The 21,412-nt window shown below is 45.7% G+C and overlaps 1 protein-coding gene across 1 annotated transcript; it reads right to left on the minus strand.

Moving 5' to 3' along the window:
- Nucleotides 1–131: 131 nt before the first annotated feature.
- LOC144136282 (beta-alanine transporter-like) lies at nucleotides 132–20,424 on the minus strand. The gene is made up of 10 exons (XM_077668502.1): nucleotides 20,238–20,424; nucleotides 16,022–16,436; nucleotides 13,981–14,084; nucleotides 13,104–13,258; nucleotides 11,329–11,497; nucleotides 10,523–10,649; nucleotides 9,598–9,695; nucleotides 6,412–6,623; nucleotides 2,453–2,634; nucleotides 132–1,022 (listed from the first exon to the last, which is right to left on the minus strand). Exons 2-10 carry the CDS (start codon nucleotides 16,424–16,426, stop codon nucleotides 765–767), a joined length of 1,710 nt encoding a protein of 569 aa, XP_077524628.1. The 5' UTR covers nucleotides 16,427–16,436; nucleotides 20,238–20,424; the 3' UTR covers nucleotides 132–764.
- Between the last annotated feature and the right edge of the window lie 988 nt (nucleotides 20,425–21,412).

Below are 21,412 nucleotides of genomic sequence, written 5' to 3' on the forward strand. Positions count from 1 at the left end.
TGACCCGCGGCCCCCTATTTCACAAGTGGCCTGAGAGGACTGCCACGATTTTCGGCCTTCCTCGGGCTGTAGGAGTGCAGAGTAGATCGCACTTAGCGGAGACACTTCAGCGCATGGTTCCACGGCTTGAGTAGCGTCATATTCAAGACGGCATGAATATATAGTCCACCAGGGCTCAGTCACTGAGCCAGTGCTGGAGATGGGATGGGCTTTATTCGCTTTGACGTAGGCGCTACCTTACGCCAGTACTAACCTTCCACGTTGCGCGTGTACAACGTTCTCACCTCCTACCGGCCGAGGGCGAACAGAACGTTTACATGTCACACGCGTTCATTAATCTCCTCTGCCTTGACGGTGGTTCTGGCGGTGCCTTAAAAGCAGTCGGCAATTTGCTCTCATCCTGTGGTCTTGCTTTCTGCAGAGCTCCAGCGTATGAGAGAGAATGATTGGGTTTCCTTCGAACAGGAGCTATGAGTCTACAAATAAAACCAGCATGACTTCTAAAGAAAGCTAAATGGCTGAGCAAAAATTAATCCTGCTCTCAGGATAGAACTTGGGGCTGGTAGCTGCCCAGAAGTGTCCCTGGACCAATCTTTTATCAGCTGCGAAGCTTACCTTTAGGAAATCAAGCTGGTTTTCACTTTGACTCCAAGGCTGCAATTAATTACATGAAAGAGAATTTCCCCCTTTCCTCAAGCTGCCTACATCTTGCGGGCTCTCCGCCAACCTAACGGACCACCCAACCTGTCCGCATGCAAGCCCCACTAATGCGGACTGACGCTGTCTATGGTGGCAGCCGACAGGGTGGACATGCTGCGCCCCCTTGAGTCCGTTCCACGGCGCTCCTTCTTTTGTGCCAGGCAGGGGAACCATGGCTTGGGCAGGTCGCGCATCGCTTCCCCTTCTTCGAGCGTCTCTGGCAGCCGCTGGTTGTTGGTTTCCGGCAGCGGGAGCGTGATCAGCGCCGACGCGCACGACAGACCGCCCAGGACAAACAGGGGTAAGAAGCGGCCGTAGAACGCCTGCCAAGAGCACACAATAAATTGGATCCGTGAAAATTACGGGAATGATACAGAATAGAATGAGCAACGGTCCATAAAGGAAGAATGCCGGGAGACGTCCTCGCACTAGAGATCAGTAGGCAGCCCAGTTCAAAGAGCCATAAAATTTTGTCAGTCCCAAAAGACAACAAGAAGAGCTATCAAACATGCAGAGCACCGCATGCGACATGCGTTGGTCGTGAGTTCGCATCCCACCAGTGGCGTTCGTCTCTCTTCTGCTTTGTGTTCAATAACATTTTACCTACAAAGATTACACTCTTAATTTCTCATTTTCAAACGCGACTAATAAAGAAAATGAGGCGTTCCTCTGTGCTTTCCTTCGTTTCAATGGCTCTGGGCTTCCTTTATATGTATGTCGTAGCAAAAAGCCCTTCAGTTCCCTATCCAACAGAGTTCAACACACACCGGAACCATGGATCATAGCGGATGTTTTTTTAGTCTGTGGTGTTCATCAGTGAGAGATTAATAAGCAATTATATTAAAAATAATTCATTAGAAAGCCGAAGAAAAACAACCACGTGCAGCCGGTGGGATGCGAACCCACGACCTTCGAAACTTTTAAACTTACCGATACGCGACGTTATCAATAAAATCTCGACACTCCGCGACGCGCGTGCCATGCGACAATCTCAGCCCCGCCCAGTTCTTCACTGCTCCCCATTCCTCGCCGCTTCGCTGCTCCAGCGCGGGCGGGGCAGAAACTGTCACGCTGTACGTGCGTCACGAAGTGTCGTGATTTGATTGAAATCGCTCTGCGGCCTCTCCGACAAGCGCGCGGCTTTTGAATGACGAGAGATATGGATATCGACCAAATTATACGAGCCACAGAGGCGAGGGTAATCGCGTATTAAAAAAAAACAATAAAACGAACCTATTATGGCTGTTACTAACGGCTGGCTACAAATCTCTGATTTCAATCAGGTGGCTGTCGCTAATATTTAGAATGGTACCTATTTTAATTTAGTTAACCATTTTACTAGTTAAATGATTTGCCTGTTTTTTGACGTCTGGCAACCTTGGTATTACTATGGTGCAAAAAGCTTCTCTTTACCTAAAAAACACTATTTGTCAAAATTAGCGGCCGGCTTTCCTGAAACAACTGGTGTATATATACTTACAGAATGAAGGGGTTTCTACTTGTGCAATTATTTCGGTTTATTCAACAGTTTCGGACGGTGGATCTTCCTTCATCTGGGTAAGAACTGCATCTTATGTCGCCTGTGCTTAATTACTGTAACATTAAGGAGGAAATACCTAAGGTAGTTAGAAGCAAAAATTAGGAACCTTCATAGAAGTTGAAAGTTTGTTTAAAAACACAAAGAAAAAGCCATCAGAACTGCACCATACACTATAATAAATGGCTTCTATCATAAACACATGATTCCGCTCACCAGTTGGACGACCTGCGAGCTGAGGAATTTTCCAAGCGATCCGAAAGCCTGCCGGATGGATAGGGCCTGCGATCGTATTTCAGTGGGGTAGATCTCTGCGGCGTACAGGTAGCCGACGTTGTACGCGGTGGTAAGCGCGAAGCGGCCAAGCATGAGGACAGCGAATATTGCTGCCGATTTTCCTGAAAACAAAAAACAACAGCGAGCAAGGACTTTCCGGGCACTGCAGAAAGAACGAGCTAAAAGGAAAAAAAAAGGCTAGTGGCACAACAAACAAAACAAAGAAATCAATGAACAAATAAATATATAAATTTGCATCGAACAATGGTTATGCTGGGGGCGCGATCAAGAAGTTAACGAGGCCGTTGGTTTCACAGGGACCACGCATCCGTTTACATTTTTGCCTGGAGCAGCAGAAGCGAAAAAAACGGGAGCAAAGAACATAGATTGGCATTAGCATTCACATAATGTTCTCTATCTAAAAGCGAAACGAAAAGCGTAGGCATATTTCAAGCGCAAATTATATGCGAAGACATAACTGTATCAAGTGTTAACACGAAAAGCGGTTGCGCATGTAAATTGTATGCTTTAAAGTAACAAATGAAAGCATCATCCAACCAGCATTAAAGTAGCGTACAGTGGTATACAATAGAAAAATAAATGACACAAGAAAAAAATCTATTTCAAGCGAGGAGTACCTGGGCTAAACGGCTGTAGCGCATTGTTGGAAGCATATCTGAAGCACTGCCATTTCCAAGAACGGGCGACGTAAGTGTGTCATTGCAGACGTGTGCTGTAAGTAGTGTGCATTTACTAACACTGGTAACTGGTGTCGTAATCAGTAATGACCAGTATGGCGCGCAGCGACACTGTTTTGTTTAAATGCTTTGTGTTGGTCTGCAGTTTCTTCCTGATGTCTTCTGGGCATCTTTCTTTGATGAATGACAGGATGAAGGTGCATGTACAGCTGACTGATTGGCACGACAATAATTGGTACGATATTAAGTTGCTCGAAAAAACCTTCTTTGGATGAGTCACAATGGCTGGTTGTTATCATGCACAGTGCCTTTTTTGCAGGACCTGTAATTGATTAATGTTTGTCAGTGTTGTTTCACATACAAGCAAACCTTAATTTCAATGACTAGGAAAAGGGGAGTTGTAAATTAACAGCTTTATTTTTGAAGCAGAATGTCACTGAATTTCGTTATCACACTGGCAGCTTTGGAAAGTTTATACCTTAGTGTGGTCCACATCTTCAATCCGCGAGAAATGATAGTCAAGGTGACATTTAGCGTATTTATGCCCAATACGCACCGTTAGTGCTGAAATCTGGAAACACGTCTGCAGCAGTTTGTTTAATTCGAAACACCAGCCGCCGCAGTGGCTCAGTGGTTACGGCGCTCAGCTGCCGGCCCGAAAGACGCGTGTTCGATCCCGGCCGCGGTGGTCGCATTTCGATGGAGGCGAAATTCTAGAGGCCCCTGTGCTGTGCGATGTCAGTGCACGTTAAAGAACCCCTGGCGGTCGAAATCTCCCTCACCACGGAGTCCCTCATAGCCTGAGTCGCTTTGGGAAGTTAAACCCCCATGAACCAAACGAAACCAAACCTAATTCGAAACACTGCAGCGAAAGACTTTTTCGTGTTGATAACTAAATAGTTGCCACAGCCTAATTCATCGAGATATTGAAGAGCGGTGTTGTCAGTCTGGACGAGTTCTTGGTTAGCAGGGGCGCTAGAGATAGTGTGGCATCATTGGAAAAAAATGATAAAGTTTACTGTTGAGGTGATCATAGTCAGATCATCGATGTAAACACTGAAAAAAGTGGGCCAAAATTTTTTACTTGAGGTATTCTGGCCAGTAGGAACAGGAGGAAAACTGAACTGTGTTTTAGCAGCCGTTACACACTTTCTGCGCAATACTAAGTAGCTTTCAATTAATTCTAGAAGGATTACACTCAAATACTGTCGATCGAGATTTTAAAGAGTATTCGTGTTGTTTATTCTATAAGGTGCCTTAAAAAAAATTAACTAAGATTCCCCAGATAAGTAACCTCCATTAAAAATTATGTTGTGTTATCACTTCATTCGAAAAAGCGCATGAGTAACGGGACATGCAGATGAAGCACCTATTGAGCTCTAGAAAAAAAACTGAATATTTCTGGCAAAATGCTGTCAGTGTGGTATATAATACATCTTTTAAGTCTGAAAAAAAATGTTACGGGTCTTATTGTTACGGGTCTGTAATGTGAGGGATTGTATTGTCATCACTTTTATGTATAGCGCTTATTTCCGCTATCAGAAGTTTCAGGGGACCTCCCTGAAGAAAAACAAAGATTACACCTATGCGTTCGGAAAGCGTTGTTGAGTCTTTGCATGCTTAACAGATTGTAGATTAGGTTAATTGTAAGTATAACAATTTGTGTTTTGAGAAATCTGGTATGCGGAAAGCATTTCTTCCTTAGCACACTGAAGATGAAGCGTGTGCTGTTCGTGGTCGGGAAGATCGTTATCAGGAATTTGGAACTGCTACTGGCGTGCACGGCAAAACCTTGTGGCCTATTGCGCTTCAGTGAAAGAAGTCGATATTTTTCGGTACAACTAATAATGCAGATAATGGACGGGGTTTTCTCGCATGATTCAGCTCTGGGTGGTCTCCCGCACACGTCAAATGTAGGAGTGTTTTGAATAAATGTGCGTCTATAGAAACGACGAAACGACCTTTGACGCGACAAATACACGAATACTGAGCAATGTACATCTCCGGTCGAGTTTTGTTTTTTTTGCGGGTTTAAAAAGATCAGTAACTGGACTATTAATGTTGATGCCATGTTTGTCGAAACAAACAAAAAAATTGACGAAAACTAGCATTTTTACAACATGGTTGCGCCATCGCACGCTGCGGGGTGCTATAAGCCAGTGCGTTTCACACGCGCGTATAGGCAACGCCGTTTCCGAGTTGTCTAGCGCTACGCTTTACAGATAAAGAGGTTCTCATATCTAACCAATTCTACCGCGGTCGTTTATTTTTTTCCAAGCAAAAAAAAAAATACAGCTATTTGTTTGTTGTCATACATGGTTACGAAACAAGTGAACTAGTCACTGTTCCGAATTCCTGGTGTCGATTTCGACATTGTGTACCTAAAAGTATTACCTGCTAAATTTGCCCGAATTCCTGCCCATCGTAAATATGCAGCAGTGCTATAGTTACTCGTGTTCTGTACATTAAATTAACAACACGAGTGCCCCTTCAGTGCTTGAAAAAGATGTCCAGCACCCAAAACAGCGCGTCGAAAAATGCGCTTCCACTACCAAACGTGATACCATTTCTGCAGGCCGTATTCTGAACAAAGTGATTTGCGTTGTCACCTGCCGCCTATTGCTCTGATGGCAAAGGCATTGATTTTTTTTTTATTTTGGTTTCAAGCAACAGTAGGCATCACGCTGAGCTTAAATTTTAAGCACAGGCTAATATGTCTGCAGGTTATATATGCATAGTACATGCTTATACGTGGTGAAAGTGATTTTGAAAGCTGATTTTGGATCATTGCGCCTCCAATATAGGGTGTGGCACACCACTGATACGATCATAAACACGCCTCTTCGGGAAGGATCATTATACTAAATCGGTCGAAGGATGTGCAAATCCGCGAACACTTTAGTTCAAATAAAAATAGTTCTCTAAGTCTCTTTTCGCGGAATTCGCGAAGCTTGTGCGGTTCATATTTGCATTTAGAACATTTTTCCACTTCAGTTGACATCCATCTCATAATAAAAATTTGCCCTCGCTTCCATTAAATTGCCACCAACACGCTTGTCCCGATCTCTTCCAAACACCGGGCACACCTTGATTACGCTGACTAGTCCGTGCCTTCCGGTATATACAGCTGGGCGCCATATGTTCTCGATCGAAACGCGCCATACACGCGAATACCTTGCTTAGTTTAGTCACTCAGCTCACCGTAGAAGCCGGCCACGCCGATGTAGCAGAGCGCGGCGAGGCCATAGGCGCACACCATGCTAGGTCGCCGGCCCCACTTGTCGGCGAGCGGAAGGGCCAACGCAGTGGCCAGGATGTCCATTGCGTTTGTAGTCGACGTCATCACGAACGGGTCGTCGGTCGCCGTGGCCGCGTACAGCTGACCCGCCGAGTACGTCAGGCATGACATCAGCCTGCAGAGAAAATTCGTTGGTCGTGTGCGCTGCCTGCGAACCAGCTGCCCATTGCCTAGTGACAATGTTCAGCTGGAGAATTCTCAAGGTATGCTTTTCACGCTACATAACAACCGACCAACAAATACAAAACAATAACGACGAAGATTGGTTGCGCATGTCCAACGAACTTCAGTGTGAAAGAGAACCCAATATGAGGAACTCAGCCAGCGATTGCTCTATAATCATAAGAGTCAAGCACAACTTTTTTCTCTTTTCAAAGTATTTCTGCTCCGGACGTATAATAAGTAAAAGACACTTTGAACTTTTATGTCGGCATAAGAACACAGTCTATTATTTTATGCAAACTGACTCTGTCTTTTCGTATTGGAGTTAACACTACTATTTTCTCGAGTGAATGAGAGCTTGAACTTGAGCTCTGAGAACATTCATCTATCATATTTCTCTACAGTGCGACGCAAGCACTCATTATTTATAACACTGCCTTTTATTAAAGCACTTTGCAGGCTCTAAAATGCAGAAAAAATGCTCAACACTTCCACACCTACTCGCAAAGCAGGTCGAAATTACCGCGCATAACCCGCTCTTTTCAGTAGCGCACAAACACGAGGAAAACTTTTCCCGCGTCAAGCGGGACTTGAATGGAGAGTTTCTCTGGATGATTCGTTGGTTTCAGCACGTGGTAATCGCGTGCTACACGGGCATTCATGACGAAATCACCGCACGCGTCAGCGGCACGCATCGGCTTTAGCGCTTAGAAAACGGAGATGAATATTCCAAATAGGTCTCTCCCTACCCTCTACGAAGAAGACAAGTCCACTTGTCGAAACGTTGGCAAGCACCCTGAGTCTTTCCCCTTCCTTCTTCACTTCGTGATTATCAAAAACCATCTGCCCAACCTCTCTCTACGATACCCTGTACGACGTTATTCCTGGAAGACCACTTTTCCACGAGCTGAAGCCCATGGGGGCTGAGGAAAAAATGGGCGCGAGTTGGCAAGGGGTACATATTCCGTTGGTATACGAATATTAAGCCATGCATGTGGCGGTCGGTGCGCGTTTTGAAATTCCCCTCAACGCACACCGCCTGAGAAGAAACGGCAGCTATATGGTCCTCGGTATACACGGCGGCAGATAAGCCTGGTGGCATGCTGTACTTGCGGTCAAGGACGTGCGCCGCTGTAAGGAACTAACGCCTATAACGAATAAATCGCGAGGTCCCATCCGCTCCGTTGCAACGAGGCTCACCGGTGCTGGCAGAAGAAAAAGCAATGAACTTTTTCTCGTTATGTACTTCAGAGCTGTCAGCGCTCTAAATGCTCAGCCACAATGCAAATATTCCTATTAAGACAACAGTAGTAATGTGCACCTATCGCAAAAGTGAGCAAGTAGTCTTTTCGCTGATAATTGTTCCGTTTCTTCTAACGATCGAGCAACTAGAGCTATATGGCAAGCACAGGCTGGGTTATTCAATTTGGAGATACTAGAGAGTTACAGCATATCGTTACCGTGTTTACGTTACCGTGTTACCGGACGCCGGACTTTCCGGTTAGCGCGGCGCACGGCAGAAGACGTTTTAGCGTACCGTCTCTCCCGTAACGATTTACCGTAAGGCTAAAACGAGTGATGATGATGGCAGATGCCCAGCTTTTAATGAAAAAAAAAATACGGATGCATTGCAATCATTTCTATGAAGTTAGATGCTACCCTTTAATAATCTTTTTCTCTGCATATAAAGACGTACCGACTACACTTAAGCTAGCTAACAGCCGACTCAGCGGCTTTTCAAATGTGCCCGTGAAGCTAGACACCTTTGCCCACCCTGGCCAGTAGACAATTTCACTACGTAGACCTCAGTAAGCTTGCATACACAGCGCACGTTACGTTGCAAGCGCTGTAAAAAAGCACAACTACGACACCTGTTTGCCGTGTTACATCGTCGCTTCTTGGCGTGTGTGGATGTAAACACAGTGGCGCCATCTAGTGGCAATAAGTTAAAGCGCGCCGACTCCGGGTCGGAGAAACTTTTTATTTTCTGCAATTATGATGAAAATAGTAAGAGAATTACCCTTTTTTTTCGAGGAAGAAAATCGCTAAAATATAGAAAAAATGTTAAAGCTGGCAACAAACTGAAGAGCTGCAGTGTAGGGGTTGTTATTTGGCTATGCACACTACATATAGTGACGAAAGAAGAAGGCGCCGACCAAAAGAAAAGACAGGATGACGTTTCGGCTCCCGCACGGGAGCCTTGTTCACAATGAGGCATAACGTAGCTTCGTCCTTTATTTATACACGGCGCATGAGCGACTACAGACACCTGGCGTAGACATATAGTCAGGCTTAACTGCTCAAAAATCGGCAAATGATATCAAAAACATGGCCTAGTTGTTACTCAACTTCAATGTATGAGTGAGAGTTTGCAAATTAAAAGCGAATTCATTCATGTATAGCGAGAAATGGCGCCGAGGAACGCGGCGGCGGTGCTGTATTTGGTCCGAAGAGGCCGTGCAGGGCGCCGCCATACTTGTTTACGAGCGAACGCTAATTCTCCGCAACGTTAAAAGAGATTCCGTAAAGTGCTTGCGGACCGGTAAGTGGCGGCGCATGCTCAGACGTCGCTTGCCGGGCCTGGTAAATGGTAACGTAAACACGGTAACGATATGCTATAACTCTCTACTAACGCGATACCTCCTTGTGTGTAATTGTGTTACTGCTCGCTCGGTAACTAATACAACGATAAGAGAAAATAACTGCGCTTCGCAGCTCATGAATTAAACTTTTGTGGTTTTTTTCACGCGAAATTTAATTTTTTTTACAATTTTTTTTACTTGCCTTAAGAGAAACTACGTCAGTGCATATGACACGCCACTGGCCATTGGCAGCCTTAAGAAATCGTCATTTTTTTCAGCTTTAAGGACAAGGGCACGCAATACGGTGAAAGAACGCAGCTCGTGCCTGCGCTTGTTTCAACTCACCAAAGGAAAAGAGTTATTAGGAAACTCCTGCGCAGTGTGGGATACCGGAATACATCCGTTGTAGATGACCTCTTGGAGGCATCGCCCTTGTTCGGCAGCTGCAAGATCGTATGTCTCTGTAAGTTATGTCTATGCATACTCAAGAGACAGGCATCAAAAACATTTGTATGGTGGCATCTTAAGTCACCCAAGACCGACTATTTGTTTCTTATTAGAAAGTTGAGCAGCGATTAGTGTGCACTCATGGGAGCCGTATTTTATTCTGCGACTTAAAAACTCACTTGTGGAGTCACCTGCGTAGCTATTTCCAACCAAACGGTGATCCTTTTCCGAAGCAGAAAACAAATCCGCCTGTCTTTTCAGTGGCGACAGAAACCACCGAATTAAAAAAGTCAAATTTTGTCTTCTACGTGTACTCTTCTAAGTGAATGCTGCTAATCTGTTGCACTTAACCCCTTATTGCATTGCATCAGACCGCAGCGGTGGCGAAATGGTAGAGCATCCGCCTCTCATGCGGGATGTTCGGGGTTTGATCCCCATTGCTGCCTGATACCCACCGGTGACACAATGTGTACAAGCTTTCCCCTGATCCGGTTCTCGGCTTATTTAGGGTGAAATGCTTGGAGAAATGAGTCTTTGACCCCACCTTGAGCAAAAGGAAAATACATTGGGCCATGGGGCTCTCTGTCGACAGATACCCTTGCGCCATAAAAATTCATCATCATCATCATCATCATCAGCAGCATTGTATTGCAATATTATGTTCTAATGCAGCAATTTGTTTCCAATTAATTTTCGCGTGCTTCATTGCTACTTCTGTCCTTTCATGCTCATCTGAGCGTTAGCGGTGAAATAAAAAGAATGGGGCTCAAGTTGCCTCTATATACTTGCAAGAAAGGCACCCACTGTCTTAAGAGCCACTAACCTCGAGAGAGTCGAGTGCAGAGCTTTCCACCTGCTTGCCGTTAACCCTGGCGACACGCAAAAGGATATTCTTCGCTCTGTCCGTTTTTCCCTTCGAGAGCAGCCACCGCGTGGATTCAGGTATAAAACTGCGGATTACAAGGACAAGTGTCAGCGTCAACAGTAACGTTATTCCGAGTTTGTAACAGCCACTTGTTTTGTATAAAAACGGCATCCATGTATCGTTTTGTGCAGAACAATAGTATGTGTACTCTTTATGCGCTGTTCAAATATGAATCAGCACTCTTTATGAAACAAAACAAAAATGTACAGTTCTTTAAATGCCTATTATATGAAGCACGCCATCTGTTCCCCGCTGATAAAAACAGCGCAGGTGCACCTTAGGTTTTACTAGTCAATAATAGTACGAACTTTATGGCCCACATTAAGGAAGGATATTCAAGTCTATCCATGCGAATATTGGTTAATGTTAGTTCTCTTTACTTGTATTAGCTAAGGTGCACTAGCATATTTTTCTTTCATAGACATTGTGCAAGCTTCACTGTCACAGCCGGACTTTTCAACTTCTCGGCCTCCATTATGGCAAAGGAGAGACACCGAAAGCGCTCAATGACAGACATAGCTCTTTCTCATCTCGCTGCCAGTAATTGCTAACAGTGGCGACCCTGCCGAATAGCAGTCAGCGTATCGCGTTCCACGCGTCACATACATCGAATAGGAAGGAAGGGTCAGTAAGACCGTCGCAACCCCCCCCCCCCCTCCACCCAAGAAAAAAAAGAGAGAAAAACACGCGAGTACAGCGCTCACATGGAGACCACTGGGCCGACGAGGCAGGGTAGAACCACGACGGCGTTGAGGAGGCGCCAGTGCGCGAGTGCGTAGGCCACCCACGGCATGCAGACGCCCAGCACAGGGTAGGCGAACCGGAAGGCGCTCAGCACCAGCATCCGCTTCTGCGCCGGCACGTACTCCAGCGCTGAAAAAAAACCACGCTGGCCGACCTCAGCGCCATTCATGTGGCTCAGCTCACGGCAGCAGTGATGCAGGCTCCTTTGCTAAAGTTACTGGTGCAGTAGCAGTGAAATCTATTATTCATCAAATACAGAGTCATACGAAACTTGTTTTCAAAGCTCTAAATCTTGCCTAATATTTCAAAGCTGTTATCTTCAGTTCGAGGTACGTGTTCCAATCTCTTAAGAGGCTAGAAATGACCGAGTTGGTTACATGCGCTTCCTTCACAAGAAGCAAGGAACGGTGATATAGCAATACTGTCTTATAAAAAAAAAATTTAAGCTGTTCAAGTTTTCTGCATGAAGTAAAGATATGATCTACACTCACTGAAACTTCAAAATGATCACATATAAGCTTCCCGTCTTTTATTATGAAAAGTTGTGTGTGTAGTGTACACAGAGAACTAGAATTTTATAATGCGCACCACGTGTTCGTCTAGTACGTAGTCAGTACAAAATACCCCGAAGAAACGCTTTTTGTAGAATGTTGGCTGCAACTAAGGCTCATCCTAGCAACGGCAATGAAATGACATCTTTCGAACACGTGCCAGCAATAGTGATTCAAGGGCGCATCACACAGCTTTGGCTGCTGCAGGAGGCTTTCATGGCCACGTGCTGGCAGCATACTTCGCGTTCCGCATAATTTCATCAGTTGCTAAACTGACGACCACTTAAAGCCCTAATTTTTTAAGCAAGGTATTTATATAGTCCTATTTGTTTATTCGCTCAAAGGAATGTAAATAACTGTAAGGAAAGAACGTTACTCAGAAAAAAACAATGCTCGTTGACACTTGTTCCAGAACGCCTGTTCGTTTCCGCTCAACTTTCTTTTACCTTTAGCTTATTTTTACTTATGCAGATACAGGCATCATGTTAAACCTATTCTCTATTTCTTTCTCCGTCCTTTTTTACCGAGCAATGTCTCAGGAAGACTCCAATTATGCTGTAACATGTATATTTAAAAAGAAAGTTGTCACAACAAGAAAAAAAAACTTTTCCTGACGTCGTTAGCCGGAACTCTATAGGAATCAGGCTGCCTCGACTTCCTGCATCGTCAGAACCAGAACTGTTTGCATTTTGCTTACTGTATGCAAAAAAAATCTTTCATATAGTCGAATAAGAACAAAGATATTTAGCAGAGCGGTGAAAATTTGTTTTTTTTTTTGTGCAGATCAACTGGAGCGACGATGAAACGAAGTGAAAAGGAACTGACAGTCATCGTCATCATCATCACGGTGCATCCCAGTCGTGCACACTGTTCCTCAAGGTTGCTTAGAGTGAAAACAGCCCTACAGTAGCTCATCCACCAAATTAGCGTCGGTAAGTGTGATCTTTCTATCTGGCTTCGTAGTAATTGGCCAAAAAGTGGAAGTTGTAAGAATACGACTGTTGCAGCGACAAACCAAATAAAATACTTTGCTCACTGCCATACGCGTCTAATGCTCAACATTTAAAACAGAATTGCTGAAAAACGTACTCGACAACCACAGCGCAGCCATCAGGCGCTGCTATGCCTTTTCCGACCTCTTGGTAATTTTTGAGACCCTGTACAACCGAAGACCTGGCACTCACCAAGAACGAAAGGTATGATGCTGATGGAGAGGAGGACGCCTCCCTGGATGATGCGCGTGACTAGGAAGAGGTAGAAGTCTTGCGCGAAGTAAGTGGTCACGGCTCCCACGCCTGCCAGGACGTAGATTGTAATCATCACGGGAACACGGCCGATTCTGCCGGAAAAAATGATTTCCATGCAAACGACACTGACTCGATGGATGTCATCATCAATTAGTTCAGCCGCTCAAGAGTCAATTCTCCCCATACCAGCAAAGTGATCGAAGAGTTGCGTGTTCATCAAGCAATCGCTGAAGAGCAGTCTTGAAACTGAATGATAACTTTGTTGACCACTTGCCACCTTCGTCCCATGACCTCATGACGTCATCACAACCTGCTATGTATGTGTTCGTGAGTTGCACCTGCTACAAGCAGGCTTAGACAGACAAACATCGCCGAAATCAGAGAGTGGGGGTTTTAGCGCTATCGAACGAAAACATTTTCTTTTATTCTTTGCTCGCGTGACGTTCTTTAAATGAGCGGGTGGATAACGAAACTCCGCAGCCACTCTCTGTACACCGTGCAATCTTTAATAACATGTGACGAAGACGTGATCAGCAATTAATGAATTTCAAAATGTATCCCTGCATCACCGTATTTCCACGACTGTGTGCGCTGTTCGATTTTTCAAAAGGAAGCACAAGATGTAACTTTGGTTACCTGCGACGAAATGGCTGATACAAATTAACGCAGGGGCTATTAAAACGTATTTTCGCCCAAGTCGAGGAACAATTACATTTCGTCACAGTATGCAGCGTGGGCCTCTCAGTTGTCGAGGTTCTAGAACGCTGCTGCTTTGTCAGGTTAAAACGTCGAGGCAAAGGCGAATAACACTTACTTGTCGCTCAGAGCACCAAACCCAATGACCCCGATCGACATGGCGCCAAAGAAGATCGAGTTTGAGACATACGCTTTCCATGTCTCGCCGCACACCCAATCCCTCTGCAAGGAATGAGGGAGAACATCCAACATGGAGATCGCAGGCTTAGTAAACGTTGGATACTAAAGGAAACCAAATGTCTGTGGTAGTCGTGAGTAAGTTTGTTGTAACAGTTTTTCTTATGTGGGGTCATTTACTTTCGGTTTAATTCTGGAAACGATAACCGTTTTTAAACAGGCCACGAAAAGGGACCTCGACCGCATGCCAGCCTTAACCTTTCCTCAGTCTGTTTATGGTATCCTGAAAGATACAGATGCAACCAGTGCTACTGAAAATGGTATGAAAGGCACATGCAAGACAAAGCGGGCGCAGATTCTGTCTAGCATGTGCATTTAATGTCACATTTTAGTCACACTGGTTTCTTCTTTGCAACATGAACTAATCAAATCAAAGCAAATCAAATCAACCCATTTGCCACGTATAAATTTCCAGTGGAGGGGATCTGCAAGAAAAAGTTTCCCTTGGACCGCTTTATTGGCCCACAACACCCAGTTTGGCACAGCGGCAGCGTCCGTTGCAATCGCACGCGCACATTAAGGAAGATAACTCAGAATACAGCGTTACAGCACAATAAGGTCACTCATAATTGAAAATTTAAAGCCAGAACAATCATACTGAAACAATATTGTATACAAAGTAAAAAAGGAAAGAAACTCCGACACACGCACACACACACACACACACACACACACACATGAAAACATCCAAACGTCACAAAATAAACTAAAATACACTTGTACCAAGCACTTTATCTTCTAGTTGTTGCTTCTTCTGTTGAATGTCAAGTTTGCTGAATTAGAGTACATTATGCAGTACGAAATATTTTTCTACTCTAAAGGAATCAAGGAAACGCTAGAGATTAAACTGTCATGATTCACTTTTAGCCAGTTCTGCAATGTAATATTTTTTTCTCTCTGCATAGTTAAAGAAATAGCACCATACGGAGGAGGTTTAGTGAACCACATCTCACCAACGTGCGTTTCGTGATCAAATAGCGTTTTGATCTCCACTATCATGACTCATCGTCTCTTTTGTTGCTACGACGGGCTAGCCATTCGCTTACCACTGCCAGGGGAGGAAGTGTTGTGATATTACGTGTGAACTCCTGATCTGAACACGACGCCGTAATACGTATTCGTATTTTCCCTTACATTATGTGCAGCTGGAAATAGGATAAGTGCGCTCACCCGGAAGCTCCAGGTTTTTCTTTTTTTTTGTTGAGCTTCAAATTTCCGGCACTTTGTTTTCTTCGGTAAACTTACATTTTTTAGGATCTGTGAAGCAAGCTGATCACAACGATAAAAGCATCCACTTAAAGGGCCTCTATGTCTTCTACACCAGAGCAATCTCAGAGAATTTGTTGAGCTTGTTCGCCTTGTTCTCGTGCACATAGTTTGCTCAGCGCATTCAGAAACTACATGCTCGCCTTTCCGTCTATCACAGTTTACACAAGTCCTGCACGTAGCTTTGACTGTGCAGATGTGGCGACTACTGGCAGCATAACCTGGGTCATGGGTGATCACTGGAGATACATTTGTAGAAGCCTAAATATAAGCTATTGGGTCACAAGCTTAGTGACGCTCGCCTCTGCCAGATACGTTGCTTGTTATGTTACAGACATGCCTTCTCACTGTGAGGCTGAAGAAAAGGGGAGGAGAATGGAGATAAACTGCTGGTACAGCCACACAGTGTCATTCCAATTGCTTCCATAACCACCGTACCGCACATGTATTGTAAACCTTTGATGAAGCGCCGACTACGCCGGCATGCTCCGTATAGCACTTTAGATGCGTATGGCGTTCTCGCCACCCTTCTGTCAATGCGTGCTTAGGATAAATTTGCAGCAATGATTTCACGACGCCGCCGCAGCCGTCAATGTCATGCCTCATACGCATTAGTGTAAGTGTTTCACAAACTTTTCAAACGACTTGGAGCCCACCTCGGACACGACGGTCGGGTAGATGACAGAGTGGTCGTAGTGCCAGCCGGACTGGCAGGGCACCACAGGCAGCAGCTCCCTGGGCGGCAGGGTCTCGTTCGGTTGCTCGCCGGGAGACCAGAGACCTTGCAGGGCGGTCCAGTTGAACTCGTACATAGAACACTTGCTCCAGGTCCCGTCCTTCTCGCGCGGTACTCCCAGTTCGCGCGCCTCCTCTCGCGTCAGGTTGAACAGCTCCTCGAGCTCTGGCTGACGGCACCAGTGCGGAGGCTCGAGCAGAGTGAAGATGTGCGCGAACAGCGGGATCACACGCATCGGAGCCACGAACACCACGAGGTACAGGATGAGAAGCCACTGGAACACGCCGAAGTCGCCGACCAGCTTGAGTGCCTCTTCGAACAGCATTGTTCAGCTCCTGCGTTAGCGTGGGTTACAGGAAGGCGGCCACACCTTAAGCTTTCCATCTATGACACTTGATTCGCCGAGTGCACGACAGTGTGACATGGGTCGCTTAACGTCCCGAAGCTGTGCGTGGGCTATGAGAGACACCCTCGTGGATGGCATCGCAATAATTTCGACCATCTGGGCAACGGCATCACACAGCTCAGGGACGATGGCGCGAACTTGTGCTCATCGGCCGACCACCATAGCCACTGAGTCGTCGCGGGGGATCGCGAGAGTGAAACTTTAAAATGTTGAAGGGAACGCGGCCAGTGGTCCGCAAGAAAAACCTGCAGCACAGTCTTACACAAGGCATGAAATCAAACTTGTGTAAAGTCAGTGTCCTCCGCGACGCAGCGCGATGTTCAGTGGCGGTCGCTTGGAGTCCTGAGCGTTGTGCAAACAGTGACCTCGTTCTCGTAGCGTCTGGCGCGTCTGAGCAGCACTTCCACTCTTTCCGTCAATCAGCGAGCCCTTCGAGCTCCTCGAGGAATGGAGGTTAGAATATGGGCACTGAATAGCATTCTCTTGGGTTCGGAGGAGGACGGGGCAGCTTCAAGTTTGAACCGACTACGCTGCTCGTTATCCCGCAGAAAGCTACAGCAGCCGTTGTGAACGCAGCCTTCCTATTTGGTGCGGTGCATGCGCTCTCTAAATTGTGGAAAATCAAGCTTTTAATTTTTTTTTAGAGCTAAAGCTGTCTCGGCTTTGATTTAATCGTATTGCCTGCATTTTACCGGTGAGTCTACAGTGTCAGCCATGAGACCTCAATTATATAGGTAATTAATTTAATTCAAAATAATTATTAAAGCACAATCTAACTTAATTCAAAATAATTGCCACTTGCCAGTTGACTTGTGGCAGGTGGCAAAGTGGGGAGAGTAAAATACCCCTGTTCACTTTTAGAAGAGAGGGGGTAGAAGAAACGGGCGACAGGGAAGAGAGGTGGGGCCTCGTGGCTTGGAGGGTTGTGGCGAAGGTGGAGGAATGCTCAGCCGGAAGGTGGCTGCCCCGGGAAGAGCCCAGAGGGCCGTGGGAGGAGAAGGTTATTGCGAGGGCGGAGGGATGTGCAAACTGGGAATGGTTTCACGACAGAGTGCAGGGCCATATGGCTAAATCAGCTCTATAACAGCTTTTGCTGATTCATGCGCTAAGCTGGTAAGCCTATCTCTACAAATGTTTCGTTCTACAGGTTTGCCGCGTCTTTGAGATTTGCTTTTAAAGATAACAGTCGTTTATTAACTCAATTCTTTTTTATTTATGAGAGCACACGTAGGGGACGCATTTCTTCCACGTCTCCCGCATTCTTCTGCACTGGAAATACCGAAATCGCAAGATAGATGGTGAGGTAAAAAAATGCCTCGCCTTCCGTTTGGTGAAGAAGTGAGATACACAGCTGTGCTGTTTCCCATAACACAAAAATTCACCGAGGCACCTAATTCCGTTATGTGCTGGCAACGCGATGACATTAGCAGATGTTTGCGACTTCACCGGAAGTGACGTCATTATTGCTCTGGGGTATTCACTTCCTTCCAGGAGGGTGGTGACATCACTACTCTCCAACCAAGGGGCTAAGTTTATGACCGACGACGGATTTTGGCACCATTGAGCTTGTAATGCTATCCAAGCAATAAACGGTCACTGCCTAACTTCACCGACCAGCGCCATAAAGTGCGCGTACTGTGATAAGCGAGGTTATTGGCGATTTTCGAGAAATAAAGGTTACACCTCGGCGGGTCTACGAAGTAGTCCAAGAAGGACCGGTGCGCGCAGAACCATGTCGTTAGCTACCTTGTCTGAGTGGTTCGCCGACATATTAAGACACTGTTATCACTTTAGGTATAAAGATATGTCTTAGGAACGCTGTTACATAAATGTTTGAGTGCTGAGATAAAAATGCTGCTAAGTGTCACTGATGATTTTTCTGATGCGAGAACTATAGCGAGAGCACAGGAACAGGAAGTTTCCACGCTGTAACGGAACGCTTGGAGGACCATGACAGCGCAGTTATTATTAAACACTCAACTTATATTTCAAAAACAGATGATTGGCCTGGAGTAGGGGGAAATACACATATACGAGGCACTTCCTGTTAAGAAACGCCTGAGTCCACACGTCTCTGAGTGCTTGACTGTCGCTGCAGTTGTATGACTTATTACGGCACGCGTGTATGGTATTATAATCCTTTGTCATCCATTGATAAGTTGGGGTGATATCTATTTCAATCGAATTCTTGAAGTCCAGGATACTTGGACATCAATTTTAATTGTGAGGCAACTGCGGAATATTGTAAGGTACTGTTATTCAAATATTGACGTTAATGGGTCATTCTTGCGATGCGTAGCAAAATATTTTTCTTAAAGTTCGTCCGTCGCTAACATCGAGTAGCTAAGACTGCCACAGAAAACCAAAGGCGAACATTTTTGACGGCAGAAAAAAAACGTTAGTAGCAAAAAAAAAAATGCAAGCCTGCCGATGAGAGATCTGCGCATATATTGATTTTTGTAGTGGAATATTACGAAAAATGTGAGTTCACAAATAGGTTGGCGTTACAAAATGCGCTTGCGTAGGATTATTGGGTAAGTTTCATTGTGATGCTTCGTGTAGCTCTATTCCGTCGTGGTCTGGTTGTCACTGGAATCAGCCAGCCAGACGGGTGGATGGACGGTAAGAATCAAATTGAGAGCGCAAAGAGCGGTTAATTGCCCCGCGAACACAGCGCGTGAAAGAAGGTGGTCCCCCTGTTCTTACTTACCATCTATAGAAACAGTTAGAAGCCGATATTCATATTTAAAGTAGCACATAGTTAAAAACATTGCATAGCGCGAGAAAACGCAAAAGGGAACACTTTTATCAGCAAAAACTGAGGCTACAGTGACTGGCAGACTTTTATTAGGTGTTTCATTGAAAATCGATTCTTATCGTTTATCTGCTAAACTGAATGGAAGAAGTTGGGTCTTTACTTTTTTTTTCTTTTTCCCATTTAACAAAAGTATGCACAGTCGATAGCGATTTCATCTTTGCCTCTAGTTTATTTCTTTACACCCTCGAGAAATAACGTTGTTTGGATCACACAATGTTGCAACCATGGTTACAGAAATTCGACTTCATGAAATTTAAAGACAAACAAGATTCCAACTCGGCTGACCCCACAAGAAGCCCTCCGTAAAGTAGTCGGATTGGATCGACTGAGGCGCCCCCTCTATGTCCTCAAAACTGCCGAAGCGAAATGCGTTTCTGCGGCGTTTCTAAGAGGCCGAGCTGCACATATGTCTTCAGCAGATATCTCCAGTGAGTAGTGAGGGGTTATTGTCGATGGCAAAATAATTCTTCTGCAGCCAAAGCAGTAATCTTAAAATACCCTTCTTGTAACGCTTTGCATGAATATTTATATAAAAAAAGTCTCACATACCAGACTGCTTCAAGTGGTCTTCTTAGGACTTGATATTTGTCACGAACTGATGGGTTAATTCGAAGTTCGTTTATCCAAGTCGGAGCTCACTGTTCCATAAGCAGAAGCGGAGAGATAAACTTGTCGAGACATAGAGCCAAGGGTGCTTCTTGCGTTTTCAAGTCAGTCTGCGGCTGGCAGTTTTTTTGCACCGATCTCCCGCCCGTGTCGAGTTGCAGCCGCGTGCGTCCGGATTTTCGACGTAATCGAATAGCCCACGTGCACTGCCGGGAACGCGGATTTTCGCACGCGCTCTCATCGTGCCTCAGTGCCTATTTTGGCGTTATAGCGGGGTTACTGGATTGCGAGCATACCACTACTTACTTGAGCACTTTTTTCTTGGCGCCAGACTTGTTGGCAATGTGCAACAGCCGCTCTTGAAAGCCAGTGGCACCTTGTAGTGCCCGTGTATGCACACGGGTTCTTTTTGCCAGAGCAAACGCACCGCCGTTCTTTCACGGCTTGCTCTGCAGAAGAGGTTCCACTCCTTACAGTGGGAGCTTCATCGACGACCGGGTCTCTCGGCCGATTGCTTTACTGCTTGCATCGTGATAAGGGACACACTCAGACGTGGAGCGTGCCGAGTTTATGGCGGTTATCAGCCATGACCGCACGCGCACAGACGGCCTCATGCACCGTGGCACGAGAGTTCATTAGGCAGCGGCGCCACCGAAGGGAATTACATCACGGCGGAATTGGGCGGCTACTGCACCTCAACAGCCCGTGACTGTAGCGCCACCAGCGGTGGCATGCGCACCATGCACTACCTTTCATTGTCTTCAGTAGCGGCTCTGCTGACCGGCACTTTACCTCAGCGCAATGGGAACCCAGCTTCGGACGGAAGGTTTGTGACTATAGGTCTTCTGAGGTTTGGTATGAACTTGTTTTCACTTGTTAGTGGCTAGACAGCTTTTTTCATTCATTTTCCTCCTTTTTGCGTTCTCTCAGAATATGCGAAATAACAACTTTGTGCACCAAAAGTTTTGAAATCGAAGTCCTTTTTTAGGTGCCCGCCTGAAGCGCTTAGAAGTGCTAATAAGTTATTAGACCACTACGTCAATGGCGAAAGGGATTATTTGCTGCTTTCTACCGGGCTCTGAAGCACACAATGCAAATTTCATAACTGCTTTACCAGAAGCGTCACTGGAATTCGTACACAAACAAATATTTCGCACTAAAAAATTACGTCCTATTCATGCCTTGCCCTCGAAACAAACACTCGATAAAGAACAGTGCACTGGAGTCGGAAGCTTTCCGAGCTGCGCAAGGCATCTTCACTCCTTTTGCGCTGACGGCGTCATCACCCGTTCACTCAGATAGCGAGATGCCTCCATCAAAGCGCAACTTTACGGGCGACTGTCTGCCTCCCATAAAGCGAATATGACAGACGGCACAGTAGCACAGTGGCGTAAAGGGGCCGTTGGCAGGTGCTCTCGCTCTTTGCTGCCCCCGCTTGAGTATTGCTCCGCCGTCCCACTCGGACTGCGCTGCTCTGCGGG

Source organism: Amblyomma americanum, chromosome 6 (assembly GCF_052857255.1).
Source record: "Amblyomma americanum isolate KBUSLIRL-KWMA chromosome 6, ASM5285725v1, whole genome shotgun sequence".
Classification (NCBI taxonomy): domain Eukaryota; kingdom Metazoa; phylum Arthropoda; class Arachnida; order Ixodida; family Ixodidae; genus Amblyomma; species Amblyomma americanum.